The sequence below is a fragment of the Leucoraja erinacea genome, unplaced genomic scaffold (genome assembly GCF_028641065.1).
Source record: "Leucoraja erinacea ecotype New England unplaced genomic scaffold, Leri_hhj_1 Leri_95S, whole genome shotgun sequence".
In the NCBI taxonomy this organism is placed as follows: domain Eukaryota; kingdom Metazoa; phylum Chordata; class Chondrichthyes; order Rajiformes; family Rajidae; genus Leucoraja; species Leucoraja erinaceus.
In genome coordinates, this window is record NW_026576905.1 from 232,405 (window position 1) to 259,915 (window position 27,511).

The 27,511-nt window shown below is 50.3% G+C and overlaps 1 protein-coding gene across 1 annotated transcript; it reads left to right on the forward strand.

Moving 5' to 3' along the window:
* Positions 1–3,804: 3,804 nt before the first annotated feature.
* On the forward strand, positions 3,805–25,792 carry LOC129695149 (uncharacterized). Its single transcript, XM_055631915.1, has 8 exons — positions 3,805–4,711; positions 5,267–5,464; positions 9,163–9,328; positions 12,959–13,071; positions 15,926–16,008; positions 19,914–20,133; positions 21,660–21,754; positions 23,851–25,792. Exons 2-8 carry the CDS (start codon positions 5,332–5,334, stop codon positions 24,433–24,435), a joined length of 1,395 nt encoding a protein of 464 aa, XP_055487890.1. The 5' UTR covers positions 3,805–4,711; positions 5,267–5,331; the 3' UTR covers positions 24,436–25,792.
* Positions 25,793–27,511: the final 1,719 nt, after the last annotated feature.

The following is a 27,511-nucleotide window of genomic DNA, read 5'->3' on the forward strand; positions in this document are numbered from 1 at the left end:
CATCTCACCAACCCCCCCCCCCCCCATCACCACCCCCCCCCCCCCCACCATCTCACCAACCCCCCCCCCCCATCTCACCCAACCCCCCCCCCCCCATCTCACCAACCCCCCCCCCCCCATCTCACCCAACCCCCCCCCCCCCCTCACCAACCCCCCCCCACCCCCCGCTCACCAACCCCCCCCATCCCCCCCCCCATCCCATCTCACCACCCCCCCCCCCCCATCTCACCAACCCCCCCCCCCCATCTCACCAACCCCCCCCCCCCCATCTCACCAACCCCCCCCCCCCCCCCCCCATCTCACCAACCCCACCCCCCCCCCCCCCCCCCCCTCCCAACCACCACCCCCCCCCCCCCCTCACCAACCCCCCCCCCCATCTCACCAACCCCCCCCCCCATCTCACCCAACCCCCCCACCCCAACCCCCCCCCATCTCACCCCACCCCCCCCCCCTACCCCACACCACCCCCCCCCCCATCTCACCAACCCCCCCCCCCAAACACCCCCCCCATCTCACCCCCCCCCCCCCCACCACCAACCCCCCCCCCCCCACCCCCCTCACCAACCCCCCCCCCCCTCATCTCCCAACCCCCCCCCCCATCTCACCACCCCCCCCCCCCCCCATCCACCCCCCCCCCCCCCACAACCAACCACCCCCCCCACCACTCACCACCCACCCCCCCCCCTCCCCCACCACCCCTCCCCCCTCCCCTCCCCCCCCCCCTCCCCCGCCCCCCCCACCTCACCCCCCCCCCCCCCCCCCCCGCCCTCACCCCCACCCCCTCCCCCCCCCCCCCACCCCCCCCCCCCCCCCCCCCCCCCCCCCCCCCCCCCCCCCCCCCCCCCCCCCCCCCATCCCCAACCCCCCCCCCATCACCAACCCCCCCCCCCCCCCCCCCACCAACCCCCCCCCCATCTCACCACACCCCCCCCCCCCATCTCACCACCCACCCCCCCCATCTCACCACCCCCCCCCCCCCCCCATCTCACCCCCCCCCCCCCCCAACCCCCCCCCACACCCCCCCATCCCACCAACCACCCCCCCATCTCAAACCCCCCCCCCATCTCCACCACCCCCCCCCATCCCCCACCCCCCCCACCCCAACCCCCCCCCCCCCATCCCCCCCCCCCATCTCACCAACCCCCCCCCCCCACACCCCCCCCCCCCCCCATCACACACCCCACCCCCCCATCTCACCAACCCCCCCATCCACCCACCCCCCCCCCCACCTCACCACCCCCCCCATCCACCACCCCCCCCCCCCACCCCCCCATCTCCCAAGCCCCCCCCCCCCCCACCCCCCCCCCCCATCTCAACCCAACCCCCCCCCCCATCCACCACCCCCCCCCCATCCCCCCCCCCCACACACCAACCCCCCCCCCCCATCACACCCACCTCCAACCCCCCCCCCCCCTCACCAACCCCCCCCCATCTCCCCAACCCCCCCCCATCTCACCCAACCCCCCCCCCCCCCTCACCAACCCCCCCCCACACACCAACCCCCCCCCATCCCCCCCTCCCCCATCTCACCAACCCCCCCCCATCTCCCACCCCACTCACCAACCCCCCCCCCCCCTCTCAACCACACCCCCCCCCCCCCCCCAACCCTCACAACCCCCCCCCCCCCCCCCCCCCCCACCCCCAACCCCCCCACCCCCCCCCCCCCCCCACATCTCACCACCCCCCCCCCATCTCACCAACCCCCCCCCCCACCCACCAACCCCCCCCCCATCTCACCACCCCCCCCCCCCCCCCCCCTCACCACCCCCCCCCCTCACCAAACCCACTCACCCAAACCCCCCCCCCCAACCCCCACCAACCCCCCCCCATCTCCCCCACCACCCCCCCCCCCCCCCCCCCCCCCCCCCCCCCCCCCCCCCCCTCCCCCCCCCCCCCCCCCACCCCCCCCCCCCCCCCCCCCCCCACCACCCCCCCCCCCCCCCCCCCCCAACTCACCCCCCCCACACACTCCCCCCACCCCCCCCCCATCTCCCCCCCCCCCCACTCACCACCCCCCCCACATCCCACACACCACCACCCCCCCCTCACCACTCACCACACCCCCCCCCCATCTCACCAACCCCCCCCCCATCACCCACCACCCACCCCCCCACCCCCCCCTCTCACATCCCCACCCCCCCCCCCCCCACTCACCACCCCCCCCCCCCCCACACCACCACACCCCCCCCCCACACCACCCCCACCCCCCCCCCCACACCCACACCCACCCCCCCCCCACCCCACCACCCCCCCCACCACCACCCCCACCCCCCCCACCCCCCCCCCCCCCCCACACACCCACCCCCCCACCCCACCCGCCCCCCCCCCCCACCCCACCCACCCCCCCCCCCATCACCCCCCCCCCCCCCCCCCCCCCCCCCCCCCCCCCCCCCCCCCCCCCCCCCCCCCCCCCCCCACCCCCCCCCCCCCCCCCCCCCCCCCCCCCCCCCCCCCCCCCCCCCCCCCCCACCCCCCCCCCACCCACCCCCCCCCCCCAACCACCACCACCCCAACCCCCCACCCCACCACCCCACACCCACCACCCCCCCACCCCCCCCACACCACCCACCCCCCCCCCCCCCCCCCCCCCCCCCCCACCCCCCCCACCCCACCCCACCCCCCCCCCCCCCACTCTGCCACCCCCCACCCCCCCCCCCCCCCCCCCATCCCACCATCTCACCACCCCACCCCCCCCCCCAACCCCCACCCCCCCCACCCACCCCTCCCCCCCACCCCCCCCATCCCCCCCACCCCCCATCCCCCCTCACCCCCATCCCCACCACCCCCCATCCCACCTCACCCCCCCCCCCACCCCACCCCCCCCCCCATCTCACCATCCCCACCCCCCCCCCATCCCCCCCCCCCCCCTCACCCCATCCCACCCCACCCCCCCCTCACCCCCCCCCCCCCCCATCTCACCAACCCCCCCCCCCCCACCCACCCCCCCCCACCTCCCCCCCAACCCCCCCCATCCCACCATCTCCACAACCCCCCCCCCCATCCCCACCACCCCCCACCCAACCCCCAACCCCCCCCCCATCCCACCCCCCCCCCATCCCCCCCATCCCCCCCCCCCCCCCCCCCCCCCCCCCCCCCCCCCCCCACCACCCCCCCCTCCCCCCCCCCCCCCCCCCCCCCCCTCACCCCCCCCCCCCCTCCCCCCCCCCCCCCCCCATCTCACCACCCCCCCCCCCCCCCCCCCCCCCCCCCCCCCCCCCCCCCCCCCCCCCCCCCCCCCCCCCCCCCCCCCACCACCCCCCCCCCCCACCCCCCCCCCCATCCACACCACCCCCCCCCCCCATCTCATCACCACCCCCCCCATCTCACCACCCCCCCCCCCCCCCCCCCTCACCACCCCCCCCACCCCCCCCCCCCCCCATCTCACCAACCCCCCCCCCCATCTCCCACCACCCCCCCCCCCCCCCCCCCCCATCTCACCAACCCCCCCCCCCCCCCCCCTGCCATCATCACCAACCCCCCCCCATCTCACCAACCCCCCCTCTCACCAACCCCAACCCCCCCCCATCTCACCACCCCCCCCCCCTCTCCCCCCCCCCCCCCATCTCACCGACCCCCCCCCCCATCTCACCGCACCCCCCCCCCTCACCATCCCCCCCCCCCCCCCCCCCCATCATCACTAGCACCCTCACCCCCCTCCTATAGCTTCTGCTTCTTCTGCTCCCCCCCCCCTTCTGCACTCACTCTCCTTCCCTCTAAGCCTTCCCCTTCTCTTCCATCTTGGACCCCATCTCCTTCCATCCCCCCTCCCCACCATCTCCATCTTGCCCCCAGCCTGACCAGGACACCTGTCCCACCCGCCCACCTTCTCTCTGTGATTACTGCATCCTTCCTCACCACTTCTGTCTGTTCATCAAAACCTTCTCCTACGTTCTACATCCCTTTCCCCATATCTCACACCCATCCCCATATCTTCCTCCTCCCCCATATCCCTGATCCCCAAATTTCTCCTCGCCCATATTTTTCTCAATATCCATTCCCCATTTCCTTCATATCACCCCTCCTCCCCCTTCCACCCCCAAAAAAAGGCCATATCCCTTCCCTAAGCCCCCCTCCTCCTCATATACCTCCCTCGTCAGGTCAGGACATTTAAAGTTGCCTCCAAACCCTGCCCCGCTCCAAAAATAAACGACAGGCCCCCACCCTTTGCGGCACCTACTTACCCTGCTCCTGTTATGCTAGGTGTCCCTCCGGTATCCTCCCACCGCCCATCCACGTTCTTTTCACTCCAGAGGAAGGGTCGTGACCCAAATCATCATAGCGTTATACCGCTTGTAAACAGGCCTTTCGACCCAACTTGCATATGCTGACCAAGATGCCCCATCTGCACAACTCCTCTTTACCCATTTCTCATCACAGATGCCTGTTCCGCTGAATTCCTTCCACAATTTGCACCAGATTTCAGTATCTCCAATATTTTTTGCTCCCAATCCCCTTTGTTGACCCTCCTCTTTGCCACCCACACATCCCTCTACCCGTCTAATTCAAACTGAATTTTATATCCCCCCCCTCTCCATCCATGTCACTTTCCCCTGATAATTCTAATTCCCAGCCCCTCAAGCCTGGGCCCACTACATGTTCCCCACATATGAATGCCCGTGAACTTTTTTCGTTTGCTATCTTTGCTGCCCTCCCTCTCCCACTCATCCAGTGCCTGGGAATAAGCAGCATTAATGATGGAAGGCTAGCATAGGTACTTGTGGTCAGAGACTCCTGCGATGTTGCCAGAAATGACCTCACTTGCATGGCTATTCGCCTTGTGAGACTTGCCCACACATGGTGCGTCGAGCCATTCCTCACGCATTAATGTAACCGCAGAAAGTGATTGCCTCACCTTACCCTAGACCCTTTCCCTCAAAGTGTCAACTCTCATCCAATTCCAAGAGGAGACATGGAACAATTATTGGATCCCGTGCACCCACCGATGTTTATCCCCTTTCCCAACTCAAGCCTGGCATTGGAAGCCAACCTAACTGAGATGAATAGTTAATTCAGCCCATAGTCATCAGAAATGCGATAATCTGGGTCTGAACAGAACCCCATGAGCAGTTTGCTACACCACCCAAGTTACAACGCATCCCTTTTACGTAAAAAAAAAAAAAAAGCTCGCTTAGAAAGTATCTTAAGAGTTGATCCAATGCCAATGTCAATTCAGCTGGTTCCTACCTCCAGCTCACTGTACCATGCGCTTCTTGGCAAAGAGGTTTAGGATGTGGGTGGAGATTGGTAACCTGCCATTGTCCTTTAGACTCCTGGTGCCGGGACCTCCTTTAATGATGTAACTTCTCAACTTGTCGACATTTTGAACAAGGAATGGAAGGCGACGATAATGAATTGTCAACTCCGGGAACTGGGCAAGGGTTCCAGGCGGCTGTGAACTCCCCGAGCGAGGACGATCACCCCGCTTCTGAAAACGTAGCCAGCTGCGGGTCTGCATGGGACAGAGGCAAGTGTTTCTGTATTTTGATCCCTGTCGTGTCCAAGTAGCCTTTGTGGGAGCCTGCAGCAAAATATTCAAGGTCCAGAGAAATAGAGGTCACTTATTTTAATTTCGCCCTGTTTGTCCTCTTCCCGTAGTATTTGTCCTCTCCTTAGTAGCGGTGGCTCATGCCGTTTCCATAGACACCAGCTGGCCATCCTTCAAGAATGAGCTTGAAAGGTGGACCTTGCCAACCTATTCAGCTGGAGAAGGCATCGCACCTGTTGCTCTTCTTGCCTGCAATCCGCCACACTAGAGCAGTGGTGACTGGACATAGAGATACTTGCTGATCCTCATTTGGAACATCTAACCGTAGGGTCTGCTGCACGTCATCCAGGAAACTGTACTGACACAAAATGCTGGAGTAACTCAGCGGGTCTGAAGAAGGCTCCCGACTAAGAATGTCACTTGGTCGTGGAGTCATGGAGTCATACAGCGTGGAAACGGGCCCAGCAGACCAACTTGCCCACACCGCCCAACATATTCCATCTACACCAGTCTCACCTGCCTGTGTTTGTCCCTATCCTGTCCATGTACCTTTCTTAAATGTTGCGATTGTACCTGCCTCAACAACATCTTCAGGCAGCTCATTCCATACACTCGCCACCCTTTGGGTAAAAAAAAAAAAGTTACCCCTCGGGTTACTATTAAATCTGTCCGCCCTCCTATGACCTTAAACCTATGTCCTCTGGTTCTCGATTCCCCTACACTGGGCAAAAGTCTGTGTGTTTACCCGATCTATTCCTCTCTTGATTTTGTACACCTGTGTAAGTTCACCCCTCGTGTTCCCGATGTTGGGGGAAGTCCAGAACAAGGGGTCACCGTTTAAGGATAAGGGGGAACTCTTTTAGGACCGAGATGAGAAGAACATTTTTCACACAGAGTGGTGAATCTCTAGAATTCTCTGCCACAGAATGTAGTTGAGGCCAGTTCATTGGCTAGATTTAAGAGGGAGTTAGATGTGGCCCTTGTGGCTAAAGCGATCAGGGGGTATGGAGAGAAGGCAGGTACAGGATACCGAGTTGGATGATCAACCATGATCATATTGAATGGCGGTGCAGGCTCGAAGGGCCGAATGGCCTACTCCTGCACCTATTTTCTATGTTTCTATCCTCCTGTGTTCCAAGGAATAGGGTCCTAGCCTGCTCAACTCACCATAGCTCAGGGCCTTGAGTACTGACAACATCCCTGAAAATCCTCTCTGCTCCCTTTCCAGCTTGACAACATCTTTCCTATAACATGGCGCCAAATCTGAACGCAATACTCTAAATGTGGCCACACCAACATCTTGTATGACTCTATCTTCTTCAGTCTGAAGAAGGGTTTCGGCCCGAAACGTCGCCTATTTCCTTTGCTCCATAGATGCTGCTGCACCCGCTGAGTTTCTCCAGCATTTTTGTGTACCTTCTTGTATGGACCCCCTCAACTTCTATACTCAATACTATGATTCATGAAGGTTAAAGTGCCCAAAACCTTTTTGACCACCCTGTCTACCTGCAACACCACTTTCTACAACACTCCCCAGAGCCCTATCATTCATGGTGTAGGTCCTTCCCATGTTAGCTTTTCCAAAATGCAGCACCTCACATTTTTCTGTATTAAATTCCAATTGATCTAATCCTTTTCACCAGAGATGCTGCCTGGCCCGCTGAGTTACTGCAGCATTTTGTGTCTACCTTTGGTATATACCAGCATCTGCAATTCCTTCCTACACAAACTACTGGTTATCTGGTACAGCAATGCGTACTCTGTCCTACACGGATCTGACTGTGACAATCCTGCGTGTATCTGAAGAAAGATTCCGACCCCAGAAAAATGTGTTATGTTTTATGAACATGACTATAACATGTGTTAGAATCACCTGTTACAGGCATGTTAATGTAAAGAACAATTGGACATGACCCACCTACCGAAGACATAATTTTCTATACAATGAGCAGTAAGAAGGGGTGTAGCACGTTCTTATTAAGTTCGCACAGACGTGAAAGGCCTCCTCTCTGCACTGATGTTCAGTCCTACACTCTATAGTATCTGGGAACTTGCCGACATTTTTAAATTTCTTTTTGGTGCGACGATTTTAATGACCACGAGCTGGGAAATTCATCATTTCCAATTAAATAGTCCTTGTACAGGTACAAAATGTCCCCGTTACCGCCCTTGCTTTACAATGGATAGGAGCTGATTAACTCAATGAGTGATGTCGGCCCAGAAGTTACTGCCTGACAGCACGGAGAGACCAACTGGAAGCTCTGTATCCCTCAGAGCTGTGACATATAATTAATCTAATTTTTAGCCAGCAATGATTTAATGGGCCAAATGGCCTGTTCTGCTGTCAATGTTTACATTTCACCAAGCTGGCCTCTGTGTAACTGAGCCAATCTGCCTTTACAGTTGCTTTTAACAAAACACAAATTGCTGGAGGAACTCGGCGGGATGAGGTTGGGCTGGTTTGGACTTTGTTCCTTGGCATGGAAGAGGCTGAGGGGTGATCTTATAGAGGTGTACACAATCATGAGGAGAATCAATTAACTTTGTGAATGTACAAAGTCTTTAATCCAAGGTGGGGGAATCAAGAACCAGAGGGCGTAAGTTTAAAGTACGAGGGGAAAGATTGAATTGAAACCTGAGGGGTAACTTTTTCACTCGGTGGTAGTTGGGGTGGTGGTGTGTACAATAAGCTGCCAGAGGAGGTAGTTGAGGCAGGTACTATAACAACATGTAAAGGACACTTGGACAGGTACATGATAGCTAAGATTTTGAAGGATAGGAGCTAAACTTGGGCAAATGGGATTAGCTAAAATGGGGCTTGGTCAGCATGGACGAGTTGGGCCGAAGGGCCTGTTTCCGTGCTGTGTGACTGACCAGACCGCTGGGAGGACTCTCCCGACGCCAGAGCAACATCACCCGGCGAGAACGGCCAGGAACATCGGGCCTCCATAGAGGCAACTGTGGAGGCCTCAATAGGCCCGACTATGGGTGAACTGGGGTTGGGGACTGGACTTTGTGCCTTCCCTCATGGTGGGAGCCATTGTGGGGGGGATGTTCTATGTGTTTAAGACTCTCGTTGGTGTTAGAAACATAGAAATTAGGTGCAGGAGTAGGCCATTCGGCCCTTCGAGCCTGCACCGCCATTCAATATGATCATGGCTGATCATCCAACTCAGTATCCCATCCCTGCCTTCTCTCCATACCCTCTGATCCCCTTAGCCACAAGGGCCACATCTAACTCCCTCTTAAATATAGCAAATGAACTGTGGCCTCAACTACCCTCTGTGGCAGAGAGTTCCAGAGATTCACCACTCTCTGTGTGAAAAAAGTTCTTCTCATCTCAGTTTTAAAGGATTTCCCCCTTATCCTTAAGCTGTGACCCCTTGTTCTGGACTTCCCCAACATCGGGAGAAATCTTCCTGCATCTAGCCTGTCCAACCCCTTAAGAATTTTGTAAGTTTTATGTCTGTACTCTTTTTTTATGTGCTGCAAAATGGCAAAAAGCATTTCACTTCACTACACCTGGGTGTATGTGAATGTGACTAATAAAATACCTTTGATACCTTTGATATTTCTATCTGTGGAGGGAATGGACAGACAGCATCTCGCGTCGGGATCCTTCCTCATTGTTTACAGTTATTAGACAAACTTAACTTAGCTGAAGTTTCTTTTGACAGAGAAGGTTTGTTACTGGAATTGTGAGTCGCCAATGGAAGAAGCTCACGGTAACCATGCAAGCAGCTCGGGGAACCAAACCTGGGACTGGTCTTCAGAGTCGGACACATACACTTCTGATTTGGACAGCACAGAGGAGGAGCTAACTGAAGAGCATGACTATCTCAGGTATTTACTGCATGACGATTGTGGCTGGGTTTTGAGGGCTCCCCTAAACACCATATGCAATATTTTTCCACTGTACTTGTAATAAAATTTAAGTTGCAAAAAATTCAATTGTGCAGATACAATGGTAACGTTTAAGCAGATGCTTTAGTGGCATTTAAGAGGCTTTTAGATAGGCACATGGAAGTACATGAAATAGAGGGATATTGATCATGTCAAGGCAGATAAGATTAGTTTATCTTGGCATTGTGTTCAGCATCGACAATGTGGACTGAAGAGCCTGCTTTCTATTTTTCTATCTTCAAAATTGCAATTCTATGCATTGTATACATTGAATACTATGGTTTAGCTCCTGAATGAGCTTGTGGTTACACTTATTGGAAGGTCCAAATGTGGTTTCCACCCACCCAGGAGTGAGACTGAGTCAATATTCTGGATGTGTGACCTTTCATCAGAACTGGGGTAGGGTAAGAGAATTCAGAAAAGGGAAAATCTTGGGAACGGAGGAGATGGTGAGAGAGAGGGAACTGAAAGGAAGTTCCTAAATCGGACAAAAGGTGGGAGAGATTAAATGGCAGAAGGGATGAAGGTAAAAGTCAGGAGGGTTTAATTGTTAGATGTACTGACAACAGAACAATGACATTCTTACTTGCAGCAGTGACGGGCCTGTAAAGGCAATACACAGATACAATCTCGTAATCAAAATTTTAATAAATCAATGACTAATACATCACCCATTCCTACTCTCCAGAGATGCAACAAAACAGGCAGCATCTCTGGAGAGTAGGAATGGGTGATGTTTTGCTTCTTCTGACTGATCATTTAGTACATAGCACCATAGCACATAGATGGGATTAGTGTTGTGCAGTGTTCAAGAGCCTGATAGATGGGAAGAAGCCATTCTTAGAAACATAGACAATAGGTGCAGGAGTAGAGGCCATTCGGCCCTTCGAGCCTGCACCGCCATTCAATATGATCATGGCTGATCATCCAACTCAGTATCCCGTACCTGCCTTCTCTCCATACCCCTGATCCCCTTAGCTACAAGGGCCACATCTAACTCCCTCTTAAATATAGCCAATGAACTGGCCTCAACTACCCTCTGTGGCAGAGAGTTCCAGAGATTCACCACTCTCTGTGTGAAAAAAGTTCTTCTCATCTCGGTTTTAAAGGATTTCCCCCTTATCCTTAAGCTGTGACCCCTTGTCCTGGACTTCCCTAACATCGGGAACAATCTTCCTGCATCTAACCTGTCCAACCCCTTAAGAATTTTGTAAGTTTCTATAAGATCCCCCCTCAATCTTCTAAATTCTAGCGAGTACAAGCCGAGTCTATCCAGTCTTTCTTCATATGAAAGTCCTGCCATCCCAGGAATCAGTCTGGTGAACCGTCTCTGTACTCCCTCTATGGCAATAATGTCCTTCCTCAGATTTGGAGACCAAAACTGTACGCAATACTCCAGGTGTGGTCTCACCAAGACCCTGTACAACTGCAGTAGAACCTCCCTGCTCCTAGACTCAAATCCTTTTGCAATGAAAGCTTGAGCCTGGTGGTCATGGTTTTCAGGCTCTTGTACTTTCTCGATGGAAGGGCTCACTATGGGGACTGATAATAGATAGATCTATATCTGCAGAATCATTTTGCAGTGTACACTGGATTGACTGGTCCCTGTTATCCCCGTTTTGTTTTTATCTGTTTGTCACTCCCATTTAATTTCTGATTTTGTAGCTTTGCCACTTTGAACAGATTAGAATGTTGTCGGGTGTAACTTTCCCTTTGACCCTGGAACTCTATCAATATTTTCACAGGCTAAAGTCCAGTCCTCGGTTGGATGAAAGTGTATATTTCCATAACTGTCCTCTACAGCCATTAATCAATTGGTGGGAGATCTAGGGAGGGTGTGTGGAAACTCCACTGTGGTTCGAGATCCTGCTGTGTGTCCAGTAACCCCTGCAAACTTGGCGTGATGTTGGGCATTATAATAATAGACAATAGGTGCAGGAGTAGGCCATTCGGCCCTTCGAGCCAGCACCACCATTCAATGTGATCATGGCTGATCATCCCCAATCAGCACCCCGTTCCTGCCTTCTCCCCATATCCCCTGACTCTGCTATCTTTAAGAGCCCTATCTAACTCTCTCTTGAAAGTATCCAGAGAACTGGCCTCCACCGCCCTCTGAGGCAGAGAATTCCACAGACTCACCACTTTCTGCGAGAAAAAGTGTTTCCTCGTCTCCGTTCTAAATGGCGTACCCCTTATTCTTAAAGGTGACTCCCATCTCTAGAACAGTCTGTTATCTCCCATTGGAACCCCATTGCCTCAAGAATTCTTGCTTGGCAGTGTATTGGAAGGCAGGCTAGCCTTTCATGGCAGGGTCTGAATCTGATCCCAGAATGGGAAGTGTGAAATTCAGTCCCAATCCAGAAACGATGACCCATTGTCTCAAGAACAAAAGGTGTCAAGTCAATAAAGCTAATGGATATTGTTTAAGAGGGAACTGCAAATGCTGGAGAATCGAAGGTTACACAGAAAAGCTGGAGAAACTCAGCGGGTGCAGCGGGTACCTCCCCTCTCGACTCCGTTCAAGGACCCAAGCAATCGTTCCAGGTGCGACAGAGGTTTACCTGCATCTCTTCCAACCTCATCTATTGCGTCCGCTGCTCTAGATGTCAGCAGATCTATATCGGTGAGACCAAGCGGAGGTTGGGCGATCGTTTCGCCGAACACCTCCGCTCGGTCCGCAATAACCAAGCTGACCTCCCGGTGGCTCAGCACTTCAACTCCCCCTCCCACTCCGTCTCCGACCTCTCTGTCCTGGGTCTCCTCCATGGCCACAGCGAGCAGCACCGGAAATTGGAGGAACAGCACCTCATATTCCGTTTAGGGAGTCTGCATCCCGGGGGCATGAACATCGAATTCTCCCAATTTTGTTAGTCCTTGCTGTCTCCTCCCCTTCCTCAGCCCCCCTGCTGTCTCCTCCCATCCCCCAGCCTTCGGGCTCCTCCTTTTTTCCCTTTCTTGTCCCCGCCACCCCCGCCCCCCTCCCCCCAGTCTGAAGAAGGGTTTCGGCCCGAAAGGTTTGCCTATTTCCTTCGCTCCATAGATGCTGCTGCACCCGAGAGTTTCTTTCCAGCTTTTCTGTGTAAGCTAATGGATATTATTCACTTGCCAGATATGAAAGCAGAGAGAGCCAATAGGCAATATAGACAACAGGTGCAGGAGTAGAGGCCATTCGACCCTTTGAGCCAGCACCACCATTCAATGTGATCATGGCTGATCATCCCCAATCAGTACCCCGTTCCTGCCTTCTTCCCATATCCCCTGACTCCGCTATTTTTAAGAGCCCTATCTAGCTCTCTCTTGAAAGCATCCAGAGAACCTGCCTCCACCACCCTCTGAGGCAGAGAATTCCACAGACTCACAACTCTCCGTGAGAAAAAGTGTCTCCTCATCTCCGTTCTAAATGGCTTACTCCTTATTCTTAAACTGTGTGGCCCCTTGTTCTGGACACCCCCAACATCGGGAACATGTTTCCTGCCTCTAGCGTGTCCAAATAGATTGGAGTTTTGGAGTGGTGAGCTCAAATGAACGTCGGGTCAGGAATGTGACGATCACTGTCCTTTCTCGTTGTAGGTCTCTACTGCAGATCATTGGGAAACCTCCCCCATCTCAGTATTACACCGAGTTTGAGAATGCTATGAACGATCCAAGAACAGAGAGTTCTTTCTCTTTTCTGCATGCCGGAGGTAAGATGCTTGGTGAGATTACAGATTAAAGTAACAGTGAGTTTTTCAGATACATACCTGGGAACAGTATGAGGAAATTAATTTAATTCCTATATCTTTCATATGTCTCGGTCAACCAGCATGCCTGGGAAGGCCTCATTTATTGCCCAATTTTAGTTGCCCCCTGATGATAGAATCTCACATCCAGCTCTGAATCTAATTAAATTTGTCTGCGTAGTTGTAAAATATACTTGCTTGTGCATGTTATACGTCACAAGTTAAGTACTTTACCTTGTAGTAACCAATTGGAGGCAGTTGATGGCAGCGATGAGTATTATAATTAATGCAGATTATTAATACGGACTTGCACGTTTTTTTTAACTGGGAATTACTGAGCGAGCAGTTCATTCCTCACTGTTCACAAACTTGAACTTTAGCAATAAAATTGTGGCTTCTTGGGGAAGGGCTTCTGGTCGCTCACTGAAGAAATGAGCTGTGTGTGAGGTTGGGGAAAAATAGAGTTGCGACAGGCCATTCAGCCTGCTCTGACATTCAGTAAGAATGTGTGCTGAACCTTAAGCAAAACACAAAGTGCTGGAGTAACTCGACGGGTCAGGCAGCAGCTATGGAGGGAGTAGATGGGTGACATTTCAGGCCTGAAGAAGGATCCTGACCTGAAAGGTTGCTTCTCCATTCCCTCATACATATGCGACTGGAAAGCACTGCAGAGGGTGGTGAAAATTGCCCAATGCATCACCAGTTCCTCGCTCCCCTCCATTGAGTCTGTCCAAAGCAAGCGTTGTCTGCGGAGGGCGCTCAGCATCGTCAAGGACTGCTCTCACCCCAGCCACAGTCTGTTTACCCTCCTACCATCCGGGAGGCGCTACAGGTCTCTCCGTTGCTGGACCAGCAGGTCCAGGTCCAGCTTCTTCCCTGCGGCTGTTACATTACTTAACTCTGTCCCTTGGTGATTGCCAGTCACCCCCCCCCGGACACTCCTTCCCCCAGAAAAATTGCACTACTATGACTGTATGTACGTACGTATATATATTTATTGCTCATATTCTATGTTCGCTCTTCTGGGGAGATGCTAACTGCATTTCGTTGTCTCTGTACTGTACACTGCACAATGACAATAAAATCTGAATCTGAATTTGAGTTCCTCCAGCACATTATGTTTTGCTCAAAATTCCAGCATCTGCAGTTCTTTGTGACTCCATGGTGCCGATCGTTCATTTAGGTCCACATTTCCCATTACCTTTCTGTGTCCAAAGGTATCCATCTCTGCTGTGAATGTACGTGAGACTTGTGTAAACAAACCATCCAGGCCTCTTGTAATTTTATACATTTCAATTAATCCTCCCCTCGGTCTCTTGTTGTTCCAAAGACAATACTCCTAACCTGATTGGTGTCTCCCCATATTTATTGTCTAGCTTTATTGCTGTCAATCTCTCCAGTGCCATAATTTCCTTCCTGTATCGTGGTGAGCAGAACTGTGTGAAGTGCTCAAAGCATGACCTTCTTACTCTTGTGTTCTGTTCCTGAGCTAATAGAGGCAGCTCCCCCCCCCCCCCATGCCTTCCGAAGCATCCAACCTTGCCTGGCCTATTCCTTCGGTGATTTGGCAACATCGTACGAACATCCCTCTATACCAATGGTTCCTATCCTTCAATGAAAGTGAATAAACTAAAACCTGCAGATGCTGTTAATCTGAAATAAAAATAGAAGATTGTACAAACACTCGGCAGCATCGATGGAGAGGGAAACAGAATTAATGTTTCAGGTCCTTCATCAGATGACCTGAAGCATTAATTTTATTTCTCTTTCCACAGATGCTGCCTGACCTGATTGGAGATTCCAGCATTTTTTTGTGTTTGTTTTTTAGTGAGAGCCTCACTTGTTTTTACTGAGTCAATCTCGACAAAGATGCTCCAGTCACAAGGGTTCACTGATCAACTCTCATTGCTCATATTATGTCAGAGTGACGGTTTTATTTCACTCTGGTGAGACCCAGATTTTAGAGTTTGCATGGAAACCAACAATGAAGGAAAAAGATAGATGTGGTATTGCAAGTGGGCAGGTGCTATAGACCTGCATGGGAAGGTAGATGCTCCTGCCCGCACGAGTCTCGGGCAGATGGGGCTCGTCAGCCTGGGAAGGCGGTCCATCTAGGAGAGGGAAAACTCTGATTTAAAACCTCCCATATCCAGTCATGTAAAAGGCTCGAGGAGTAAACCTCAGGAAAATCCGGAGTCGGAGCCCCAAGGCAGTTCATCGTCGTCTACAACCTCGCTCTGGCAGCTCCTGCGATGGCGCTGGTGCCAAACTGTAACGGCCCTGCTGTTCCTTTGGATCTATCGGCGACGTGGAGAGGGGGGACGAGCTGCATGGGCAACAGCCTGTCCTCCATATGACATCGATCGCCCAGGCTTGCATCCGACCAGGATGCATCACCCATGGTCAGTCATGACCGAGGGGGGCCTACTATAAGCTATTGCAATGAAAGGTTACCCCCCGAGTGCATGTCGAGCATCGATCACCCCTGCATACTAGTTCTATGTTATCCCATTTTCTCACCTACTCCCTACACATTTGGAGGCAATTTTACTGTGGGCCAATTAAGCAACAAACTTCCCCTCTTTGGGATGTGGGAGGATATCAAAGGAATCTCACGCAGTCCCGGGGAGAATGTGCAAACTCCACATAGACAGCTCCCGAGGTTAGGGTCGAACCCGGGTCTCTGGCGCTGTGAGGCAGCTGCTCTAACCGCTGCGCCACCGTGCCACCTCATTTGTTTCTCTTGCGTGTTTATAAATAAGGGAGAGTGATTCTGGCCTTGTGAGAATGTAAGACTTGACAGAGCTCTTCTTCCCAGGCTGTTCCAGTAACGAACCCGAAAGAGGAAGAGAGTCTCCCTACTGCCTGGATGTGGGATTGTCGTTGAACAATGCTGAGGAGGTGAGCTTCGGAAATGTTTCCCAGTACAGAAAGGTTTGTGCATGCCTGTTGTTTATTCTCCATTGCCCAGCTTAATAATTCTCTTTCATCATAGTCACACAGCGTGGAAACAGGCCCTTCGGCCCAACATGCCCACACTGACCAACATGTCCCTTCTACACTAGTCCCAACTGCTTGCGTTTGGCCCATATCCCTCTAAATCTTACTAGAATGTTGCCTGAATGTTTCAGCAACTAAGTTACAGAGAAAGGTTGAACAAGTTAGGGCTTTATTCTTTGGAGCGCAGAAGGTTAAGGGGGGGACTTGATAGAGGTTTTTAAAATGATGAGAGGGATAGACAGAGTTGACGTGGAAAAGCTTTTCCCACTGAGAGTAGGGAAGATTCAAACAAGGGGACATGACATGAGAATTAAGGGACTGAAGTTTAGGGGTAACATGAGGGGGAACTTCTTTACTCAGAGTGGTAGCTGTGTGGAATGAGCTTCCAGTGAAGGTGGTGGAGGCAGGTTCCTTTTTATCATTTAAAAATAAATCGGATAGTTATATGGATGGGAAGGGAATGGAGGGTTATGGTCTGAGCGCAGGTATATGGGACTAGGGGAGAATACGTGTTCGGCACGGACTAGAAGGGTCGAGATGGCCTGTTTCCGTGCTGTAATTGTTATATGGTTATATGGTTATAAACCCGTCCTGCCCGTGCACCTGCCTAAATGTTTTCTTAAGCATTACAATAGTACCTGCCTCAACTTAAACCATTGTCCTCCTGTTCTCATAACTGGTGCAGAATTTTGGATTAAATTGTCCTGGGATCCCTGATTCCAGAGATGGGCGCCTAATCCAATCTCTGACCTCTTGCCCCAGGGGGCGGCACAGTGGTAGAGTTGCTGCCTCACAGCGCCAGAGATGCTGCCTCACAGCACCGGAAAAACCTGGGTTTGATCCTGACTGTGGAGGGTGTCCATACGGAGTTTGTACGTTCTCCCTGTGACCGCGTGGGGCTTCGCCGGCTGCTCTGGTTTCCTCCCACATTGTAGGTTATTTCTTTAAAATTGTCCCTTTGGTGTGTAGGATATAATTAGCGCTTAGCGCACAGGTGATCAGATTCAGACATTATTGTCATGTGCAGTGTACAGTACAGAGACAACGAAATGCAGTTAGCATCTCCCTAGAAAAGTGACATAGAATATGAGGAATAAATAAATATATTTACGTGCATACAGTCATAGTAGTGCAATTATTTATTTTTTTCCCTGGTGGAAGGAGTGTCAAGTCAAGTCAAGTTTATTTGTCACATACACATACGAGATGTGCAGTGAAATGAAAGTGGCAATGCTTGCGGACGTTTGTGCAAAAGACAAACAACCAAACAAATTATAAACACAATCATAACACACATATTTTTTTACATAATAAATAATGGAAGTAAAAGCGTTCAGTAGAGTTAGTCCCTGGTGAGATAGGCGTTTACAGTCCTCTGGGAAGAAACTCCTTCTCAACCTCTCCCCCCTCACCGTATGGCAACGGAGGCGTTTGTCTGACCGTAGCAGCTGGAACAGTCCGTTGTAGGGGTGGAAGGGGTCTCTCCTGATATTGTTGGCTCTGGAGTCCGCAGGGGGGGGGGGGTGATTGGCAGTCACCGAGGTACAGTGTTGAGTAATGTAACAGCCGCAGGGAAGAAGCTGTTCCTGGACCTGCTGTAGTGCCTCCCGGATGGTAGGAGGGTAAACAGTCTGTGGTTGGGGTGAGAGCAGTCCTTGACGATGCTGCGCGCCCTTCACAGACATCGCTTGCTTTGGACAGACTCAATGGAGGGGAGCGAGGAACTGGTGATGCGTTGGGCAATTTTCACCACCCTCTGCAATGCTTTCCGGTCGGAGACAGAGCAGTTGCCGTACCAGGCTGTGATACAGCTGGTAAGGATGCTCTCGATGGTGCAGCGGTAGAAGTTCACCAGAATCTGAGGAGACAGATGGTCCTTCTTTAGTCTCCTCAAGACGAAGAGACGCTGGTGAGCCTTCTTGACCAGAGTTGAGGTATTGTGGGTCCAAGAGAGGTCAACGGAGATGTTGACCCCCAGGAACCTGAAGCTGGTCGGCACGGACTCGGTGGGCCGAAGGGCCTACTTTCACGCTGTATCTCTAAACTAACCTAACCCCCTGACACCTTTTAACAGGAGACAAGGCTGAGGGTGGAGCATTGCCTCCTATTCAAACCCTCTGAGGCTTTGTAATAATTTGTAATATTGGGAGATGTACAAAGTATTAAAGTGCTTTAAATATTTAATGATATTAAATTTTTTTAAAGCATTTGCAAAAGCAAATTAATACTAATAAATTTAAAGCGTTAAAATAAAGTTTGTAAAGAAAGCTTTCCCTTCTCTTCTTAGAGACATAGAAAATAGGTGCAGGAGCAGGCCAATTGGCCCTTCGAGCCTGCACCGCCATTCAATATGATCATCCAACTCAGTATAGAAACATAGAAAATAGGTGCAATAGTAGAGGCCAATTGGCCCTTCGAGCCTGCACCGCCATTCAATATGATCATGGCTGATCATCCAACTCCGTATCCCATCCCTGCCTTCTCTCCATACCCCCTGATCCCATTAGCCACAAGGGCAACATCTAACTCCCTCTTAAATATAGCCAATGAACTGGCCTCGACTACCCTCTGCGGCAGAGAGTTCCAGAGATTCACCACTCTCTGTGTGAATGTTTTTCTCATCTCGGTCCTAAAAGATGTCCCCCTTATCCTTAAACTGTGACCCCTTGTTCTGGACTTCCCCAACATCGGGAACAATCTTCCTGCACCTAGCCTGTCCAACTCCATAATCCCCAGGATGTGAATCTGCAGTCGAGTAAATGCACTGCAATCCTGTGCGGGGTCTGATTGGCATAGGTTTGCAGTGGCAGAGTACAGAACAGCTATGGGCTGTGCAATGTCGAGTCCAATGCAGTAACAGATATAATGTTACTCAGTTGATCCTGGATTCACAGCAACGTTGCAGTATTTGGGGCATATTTACCCACCAATAGTTTGATATGTGGAACAGTACCACACTGGACAGGCCCTTCGGCCTGTAATGCCTATATCAAACATGATGCCAGGTTCAACTAATCCCATACCCATATCCCTCCATTACCTGTTTAAGAAGAAACTGCAGATGCTGGAAAATCGAAGGTAGACAAAAGTGCTGGAGAAACTCAACGGGTGCAGCAGCATCTATGGAGCGAAGGAAATAGGCAACGTTTCGGGCCGAAACCCTGAAGGAAATAGGCAACGTTTCGGGACGAAACCCGGAAGGGTTTCGTCCCGAAACGTTGCCTATTTCCTTCGCTCCATAGATGCTGCTGCACCCGCTGAGTTTCTCCAGCACTTTTGTCAACCTCCCTTCATTACCTAATTATTGATGTACCTATCTAAACGCTTCTTCAATGCCACTACATATCTACCTCCACCATAACCCCTGACAGTGTTTTCTAGGCATCCACCATTCCCTGTGTGTTTGTGTGTGTGTGATTAAAAGAAAAAACTTGCCCCATTATCTCCTTTAAACTCTGCCCCACTCACTTTAAAGCTGTGCCCTCCAGTCTTTGTGTCGGAAGGAACTGCAGATGCTGCTTTACACCAAAGATAGACATAAAATGCTGGCGTAACTCAGCGGGTCAGGCGGCATTTCTGGAGAATAGGCGATGTTTTGGGTGGAAACCCTTATTCAGTCTGAGAGTCGGGGGGGGAACTAGAGGTATGAATTGACACTTCAACCCTGGGAGAAAGGTTGAGACTTCCTACAATCGAACATGATGCCAGGTTAAACTGAAACTAACACGATGCCAAATTCAATTGGTCCCAATAGTAACACTGTTGTCCCAAGTATTCACGCATAGATCTTTCTTTCTTCTGTGTAGGCAAAGTATTCGGGTATCGTTGCCCCGTTCTCCACGAGATTGTTGTCGCATCCGTCCTTCCAATCCTTCTACACTGCTGTTGCGAATCAGCAGAGACACAGCCGACCCGCGGAAAACAACGGCTCCACATTCGACAAGCAAGACTCCGTCAATTCCTGCTCACCATTTCACTTCACGGCAAAACCTGAAGCCTCTGCCCTGCCCTCCCAGGAAATTAACAGTAAGGCATTTAAACACTGCCCAACTTACCCATGCCAACCAAGATACCCCCATCTACACTAATAATAATAATAATAATAATGTTTATTTATATAGCACTTTTCAACAAAACCAGTATTTGAACCAAAGTGCTTTACAGAGATTGATTAAATTAATTGAACAGATCAAATGTCATTAAATCCATACAAAACAAAAAAGAGAAAAAAGAAAAAAGACACAGAACAGTACACTATAGAAATCAACATGTCCTATCATCACTAGTCCCATATGCCCACGTTTGGCCCATATCCAAATCTTTCCTATCCATGTACTTGTCCAAATATATTTTAAATGGTGTAACATTACATGCCTCAACTACCTCCTCTGGCAGATTGTTCATATACCCTCTTGTATATACCAGAGGGTCCATACACCCTCTGGGTGACAGGTGAGAGGGGATTTACTAGAATGTTGCCTGGGTTTCAGCACCTAAGTTACAGAGAAAGGTTGAACAAGTTAGTCTGAAGAAGGGTTTCGCCACGAAATGTTGCCTATTTCCTTCGCTCCATAGATGCTGCTGCGCCCGCTGAGTTTCTCCAGCATTTTTGTCTGCCTTGAACAAGTTAGGTCTTTATTCTTTGGAGCGCAGAAGGTTAAGGGGGGACTTGAAAGAGGTCGTTAAAATGATGAGAGGGATAGACAGAGTTGACGTGGATAAGCTTTTTCCATTGAGAGTAGGGAAGATTCAAACAAGAGGACATGATTTGAGAATTAAGGGACTGAAGTTTAGGGGTAACATGAGGGGGAACTTCTTTACTCAGAGATTGATAGCTGTGTGGAATGAGCTTCCAGTGGAAGTGGTGGAGGCAAGTTTGATTTTATCATTTACAAATAAACTGGATAGGTATATGGATGGGAAAGGAATGGAGGGTTATGGTCTGAGTGCAGGTAGATGGGACTAGGGGTGAATAAGTGTTTGGCACGGACTAGAAGGGCCGAGATGGCCTGTATCCTGTGCTGTCATTGTTATATGGTTATATAGGTTCCTATTAAATCTTTCCCCTCTCACATTAAACCCATGTCCTCTGGTTTGTTGATTTCCCAGCTTGGGGCAAAATACTCTGTGCATTCAAGTAGTTAGTTGAACAGGAAATATTGCACATCTTTATAGTGGTGGTCATTGAGGGAGCCAGAATGGGAACTGGCCATGCAGCCCACCAAGTCCAGGCTGACCATGCAACATCCTATCCTAACCTATTTAATTACCCCAATGTCCCCACCAGCTCCCCCAGGTATTACCACAAAGCTACACACTAGGGCCAATTTGCAGTGGCCAATTAAGGGAGGGATCGTGGGAGGCAACTTGGGCAACACACAGGTCAGGGTGGAACCTATTATTGTCAGAGCTGTGGCAGCAACACTAGCTGTGCAACATTTGCTTGTAATTTCACATGGAGAGTTTCTCTCGTACCTCGCCCGTTGCGGCTCTATGAAGAGCAGAATAAATAAGGCTGTTCAACTCACCGTCTCCTGTCCTTTCTATTGCAGTGCCAATTCTTCAGCCGTGTGAGTTTTTCTACACCGACCCAATGCTGCCCTCCGGTTATCGAGTTTACAACCATCTGTCTCATCCGACACGCCAGGTGATTGAACAGTTTGGACGTTGCTTACTCGCTGCCCCGTATTTGCAGCTCTCTGTCACTCATAGTCACGAGCGACTCAGTTGGTAGAGCCACTGCCTCGTAGCACCAGAGGCCTGGGTTTGATCCTGATCTCGGGTGCTGTCTGTGTGGAGTTTGCATGTTTTCCTTTTGACTGCATGGGTTACTTCCGGGTGCGCTGCCTTCCTCCCACATCCCAAAGATGTGCGGATTTGTAGGTTAATTGGCCCCTTGTGTGTGGGGAGTGGATGAGAAAGTGGGATCATGTGTGAACTGGTGATTGATTGATCGGAGTAGACCCATTAGGCTGAAGGGCTTGTTTCCATGCTGTATCTGTAAACAAAACGGTACCTATAGGCCCCACCTCTGGGCATTCATTCCTGAACTACTGCCCAACTTTTATTCCTTCCTTCGAGTTGGGTTTCTGCATTTTACTTTGTTGCAATGTGGTCAATTGTGAGTACCTCTTTCAGGCTATAACAGTGATGTTTTTTTAAGTTTAGAGATATACAGCATAGAAATAGTTCCTCAGCCCATCGAGTCCATGTCGACCATCGGTGTGGCTGCTATATATTAAAGTGGCTGGTGTTAGCCTGCCAGCCATTTTTATTTTAGCATGGCAATTGGTTAAATGAAAAAAAGAAAACTTCTGTCGGTAAACTTAGTGCTGGAACAACTTAGTGCTGGAGCAACTCAGTGCTTTGTGTTTTGCTCAAGATTCCAGCATCTGCAGTCTCTTGTGTATCCATTTGGTGTGGAACTTATTTCACTTGGAAATATGTTCCGGCAATGTGAATAGGATATTATAATTCCCTTTTTTAGGTAGGAACTCATTCAGTAGGATCTTATTATAATTCCCTTTTTTAAGTAGGAACTCATTGAGTAGGATCTTGCTGTTCTGGTCACTCTATTATAGGAAGGATGTCAATAGCTGGAAAGGACACAAAAATAGATGTATGAGGACATTATCAGATCTGGAAGGTTTGAATGTTAATAAGATGGTGGGTAGACTGGGTCCCTGGAGCATAATAGTGACCTTATTGAGGTTTGTAAAATCATGCAAGCCATAGATGAGGTGAATGGCCCGTCTTTTCCCCAGGGTAGGGGAATCTAAAACTAAAGGGCATAGGTTTAAGGTGAGAGGGGACAAATTTAAAAGGACCTGTGGGCAAATGTTTCACTCGGTGGGTAGGTTGTATATGGAACGAGCTGCCAGATCAAATGGTGGAGGCAGGCTTAGTTAAAACATTTAAAACATATTTGGACATCAACACGAATGGAAAAGGTTTGGAGTGATATGGGCCAGGTTCAGGCAAGTGTGGTTGGTTAAACAGCTTGGTGAGCAAGGATGTGTTGGTCTGAAGGGCCTGTTTCCATGCTGCATTGCTCTCTAACTCTGGCACTCCTTCCTGTGGAGCATTGCAACCTTTCGTGGAGCCAGCAGTTGCGATCAATCACCATTATAACCCCACACAGTGTGCAGACGTTACTTAACCTGGCATTTTGCAGCTGTTGCCCACTGAAAAGTTCAATGTGGATCTGCAGGGAGGTTTTCTCGATGTTATCACAGTCATTGCACTTGTGTATAGTTCTGGTCACCACAGTATAGGAAGGATCTGGTGGCAATAGAGAGAATGCTGAAGATATTCACTGGGAGGCTGCCTGGAATAAAGTGTGTATGAAGAGCTGATTGACTCTGCAAAGGAAGCTGGGTGCGTTTATAAAATTGAGGGGCATAAATAGGACAGATAGTGAGAGTCTTTTTCTTCCAATGTAAGGGGCGTTTAGAGCTCGAGAGCACAAACCTAAGAGGGGCAAAATTGAAAGGAGATATGAGGGGTAGGTTTTTCACACATATGGTGGTCATTATTTGGAATGAACTGCCAGTGGTGGTGGAGGCAGATACAATTGCAGTAATTAATGGATTGTGGATAACAAAGACGTTGAGAGATCTGGGCCAAATGCGGGCAAATGGAGGAGGTGGGCTGAAAGGGCCCATTTTTGTGCTGCACAATCATATGATGATGCCATGTGTTACTGGCTTCAGTAAAGCGTTGTTATCCAATTTGTCTTTTCAGATGATGCAGGGTTTACAACTTAACACTCCACCTCCAATCATGTCTGCATGCGTGGCTCCAACGAACGCCCAGCCAACTGCGCCGAGCCCTATCCCTCCCTCTTTAAACGGGTGTCAGGGGCAGAGCAGGCCCGTCTCTAAAGCGGAGCACGACGCCATCAGCACCTTGCTTGAACTCAAACAGTGCACTCAGTTAGACTGCGCAATGGCAGAGTCACCAAAATGCCCAGCCAAGAGCAAGGGCATCCACCAAGCAGAGACTGTGTGTTTATCGGACGATTCAGGGGCCCCAGGAATCCAGGGCGGCAATGGAACTGAGCAAAAGCACCTTTCGCTTCCGAATGACAGTGGCAGCCCTTCATTAAAGTCTCACCATGACACAGAGCTTTATACAATTTATCCAGAAACCCTGCCTGAATGTGAATACACCCCGCCACAGAGTTCCTCCGATTGTAATGGGGTGTCGAGATTAAACAGCACATCCTCGGGGACCGAGTTTAAAGTATTTGACCCAGTGAGGTTAACAGATATTTTGCCAGCGGTTACTCAGGAGATAGAAGTTGGCAGCTGTGATTTCCTTATTTAACCTGGGGGTGTGAGGGGGAGAAATACAGCAGGCCATGAATGAAGAAATGTGCTCTAAGTCACTGTTTATCTGGCACCAAATCTGTTTTGTTTTAATTCTGCTCTGGAGACTTGTGGCAAAATGTTCAAATTAATTCTGCCCCGAAAATCAAGTTGTCTCTCCTTGCTGCCACCATCGATAAAGGAATAGTATGCGAAGGCTATACCCTGTCGACAACTCGCAGTGATTCTAGTAATTCAGTAATTCTACAAAAAAATGGATCTGTGAATATACAGGGATATTTTTGGCAATAATTAACAATGTTAAGAGCTTTGTTTTGATGTCCTGACGCAAATTTGGATTTCATTTTTTTTGTTCTTTCTTTCAAGTGATAAAGAGCTGGGTTTAATGAGGGAATTAACTGGGAAATTGGGAGACCAGGGTGGATTCTCACAATGGCTGAAAAGAGTCAGCTGCTTTGGAGAAGGGTGAAATTGACATCAAGCCAAGTGGCTAAACAGTGAAAGAGTGCAATCGAACTAAGAGTGACTTTCAGGGAAGTTTTATTTATGTCCCCATGTTATGGTGTATAGTTGAAACTAGACTAGGTCTTATGTTCCATGTGACTTCACAAATTGCTTTTTATTTATACAATTTTATAGATGGCAAGATCATCCCCAATGACTTTGAAGGTGGGGTAAGTGCTGCCATTATGAATCACTGCAGCCCTGAGAATGAATCTTTTCTCCATTCTTTGTAAGGAATTAAAGGGTTTGGACGCAGTGAAGATTAGTACTGCAATATATTTTCCTAGTCAGGTGGTCTGATACTGTATATTTGCAAATGTCCTAAACTTGGGCAAAGGAGTTTTGAGGCAACATACATTTAATTTTAGGTGGCAGTAAATTACCTGTGGCACCAGACTAAGCATTCCAACATTAATGTTAAATGACTTCTGTTGTTCTGTCTATTCTCTTAATACCAGAAAAAGTCCTGGGGAAATAAATCTCCTCAAATGGGTGGTTAAAATTAAAACCACAATGATTTTTTTTTTTTTTTAACTATATGTTGATTATCCATCAACATGTTGAAGCTTGCTTGGGCATAAAATTAGCTTATCCCCAAGGCCTTGTAACATTTTCTGTCTGCCACTTGTTAAAATAACAACTTGGGACGTAGGTATTCACTTGCATTGCATTAGTATTTGATCAAAACAATCTGAACCTGAACCAAATAGGCAAGCTCCAAATAGTAGTCCCCTAGTTTGCGTTTGCCAGTGACACTACAGCCTCTGAAGTAAAGATAGCAGATGTGATATTTTGTGTAACTTTTGAGTAGAGACACAGATGTTTACTTGTGTCAGAATGTTTTTTTTGTTTTGCGCTGTTCACTTTATTTGCAAGGGAATTGCAAACCCTCTTTTGTTCAAAAATGTTTGTGTTAAAATATAGTTAAATGCAGAGGATGCACAATAAATCTACTCTTTGTATAGTGTTCACGTTTAGTGGTTTGCAAAATAATGTGACCCACAACTGATAAGTGTTATTGATACTGTCATTTTTAGTCACTTGAATGTAGTTCGTTTACTTGATTTGGTTCAATAAAGGGTAGAGAAATCTTATCTGTCGTTCATTAAATATTGTTAGTTAAAAAAAATGTCAGTAAGCTTTGTGACACAGCACAAGACCCGGGTTCGATCCTGACTATTGGTGAAGTCTGTATGTAGTTTGCACATTCTCCCTGTGGGTTTTATCCAGGTGCTCCAGTTTCCTCCTACATCCTAAAGATGTAGTTTAATTGGCTTCTGTAAATTGTCCCTAGATTGTAGGATAGAACTAGTGTGTGGAGTGATTGTTGGTCAGTATGGCCTTGGTGTGCTGAAGGGCCTGTTTCCACTCTGTATCTCTAAACTAAGCTAAGATCTCAATCTGATAATCCACAGTTAATCATGATTTTAAAACTGTTTACCTGCTAAGGTTTGTTTTCCCCCTCTACTTGTTGAGGTAACACTTCCTAGGTGTAGACTATCTTTCTCATGACATATCTGTAGTCTGATCTGCTCAATATTGGTAGGCAGGTCAGGCACAATAGTACCTGTCTTTGTTTACATCCACACACATTATATTCCAGCAGATTACCACTAACAAGAGTGTTTAAGAAGGAACTGCAGATGCTGGAAAATCAAAGGTACACAAAAAAGCTGGAGAAACTCAGCGGGTACAGCAGTTGAAGAAGGGTTTTGTCCCAAAACGTTGCCTATTTCCTTCGCTCCATAGATGCTGCTGCACCCGCTGAGTTTCTCCAGCTTTTTTGTGTACCACTAAGAAGAGCACTGGTTGATTTCCCTTGGCATCAAAGACCAATAGGCAGCTGCATTCCCTCTCGCTAAAATACATAACTCAGTTGTAATCAATTCCTTCAAGTTCTGGGTAATGTGATCTCCAATATACTTGTGTGTTTCACTAGACTCCAGTTTAACACTGTGCCAAAAGCTGTGAAAGTGCAGACACAAATCCCTGTGGTTTAAGGAACCTCCCAGTCAGCCTTTAGCTCGAAGCTGGTGGTTATCTTGGCATAAGGACAGCGTTAGGCTCTGAACACACACACTCCTCCATCTTGGCTGGCTCAGTTAGTTTCCATATCATCTGATGACACAAGAGGCCACAAGGCCCATAGATCGATGCCAGTTCTTCGCATCCCCATCAATCCCATACCTCACTTCATTTTCCTAACCTCCCTTGTGCCCATTAATTCTTCAATGCTTCTGCTGCCACCTACCAGCACATCTGAGATGTGGGTGTAGGAGGAACCCAAGCTTTTACAAGCTGTATAAGACCTATATAAGACATCTATAAGAGGTGCAACTCCAGAGCAAACAAAATCATGGGAGACCCCTTCCACCCCTGCAATGGACTGTTCCAGCTGCGACGGTCAGGCAAACGCCTCCGTAGCCATGCGGTGAGAACGGAGAGGTTGAGAAGGAGTTTCCCAGAGGCAATTCAGACTGTAAACGCCTATCTCACCAGGGACTAACTCTACTGAACGTTTTTCCTTCCATTATTTATTATGTAAAAGAATATGTGTGTTATGATTGTGT

What these genes read in the sequence shown, in the direction of transcription:
- LOC129695149 (XM_055631915.1), top strand. Translation starts at nt 5,332, where the DNA reads ATGGAAGGCGACGATAATGAATTGTCAACTCCGGGAACTGGGCAAGGG. An exon ending in CGGGTCTGCATGGGACAGAG is followed by an intron (nt 5,465 to 9,162) that starts GCAAGTGTTTCT and finishes TTCTTTTGACAG; the next exon opens with AGAAGGTTTGTTACTGGAAT. An exon ending in CTCTTTTCTGCATGCCGGAG is followed by an intron (nt 13,072 to 15,925) that starts GTAAGATGCTTG and finishes TCTTCTTCCCAG; the next exon opens with GCTGTTCCAGTAACGAACCC.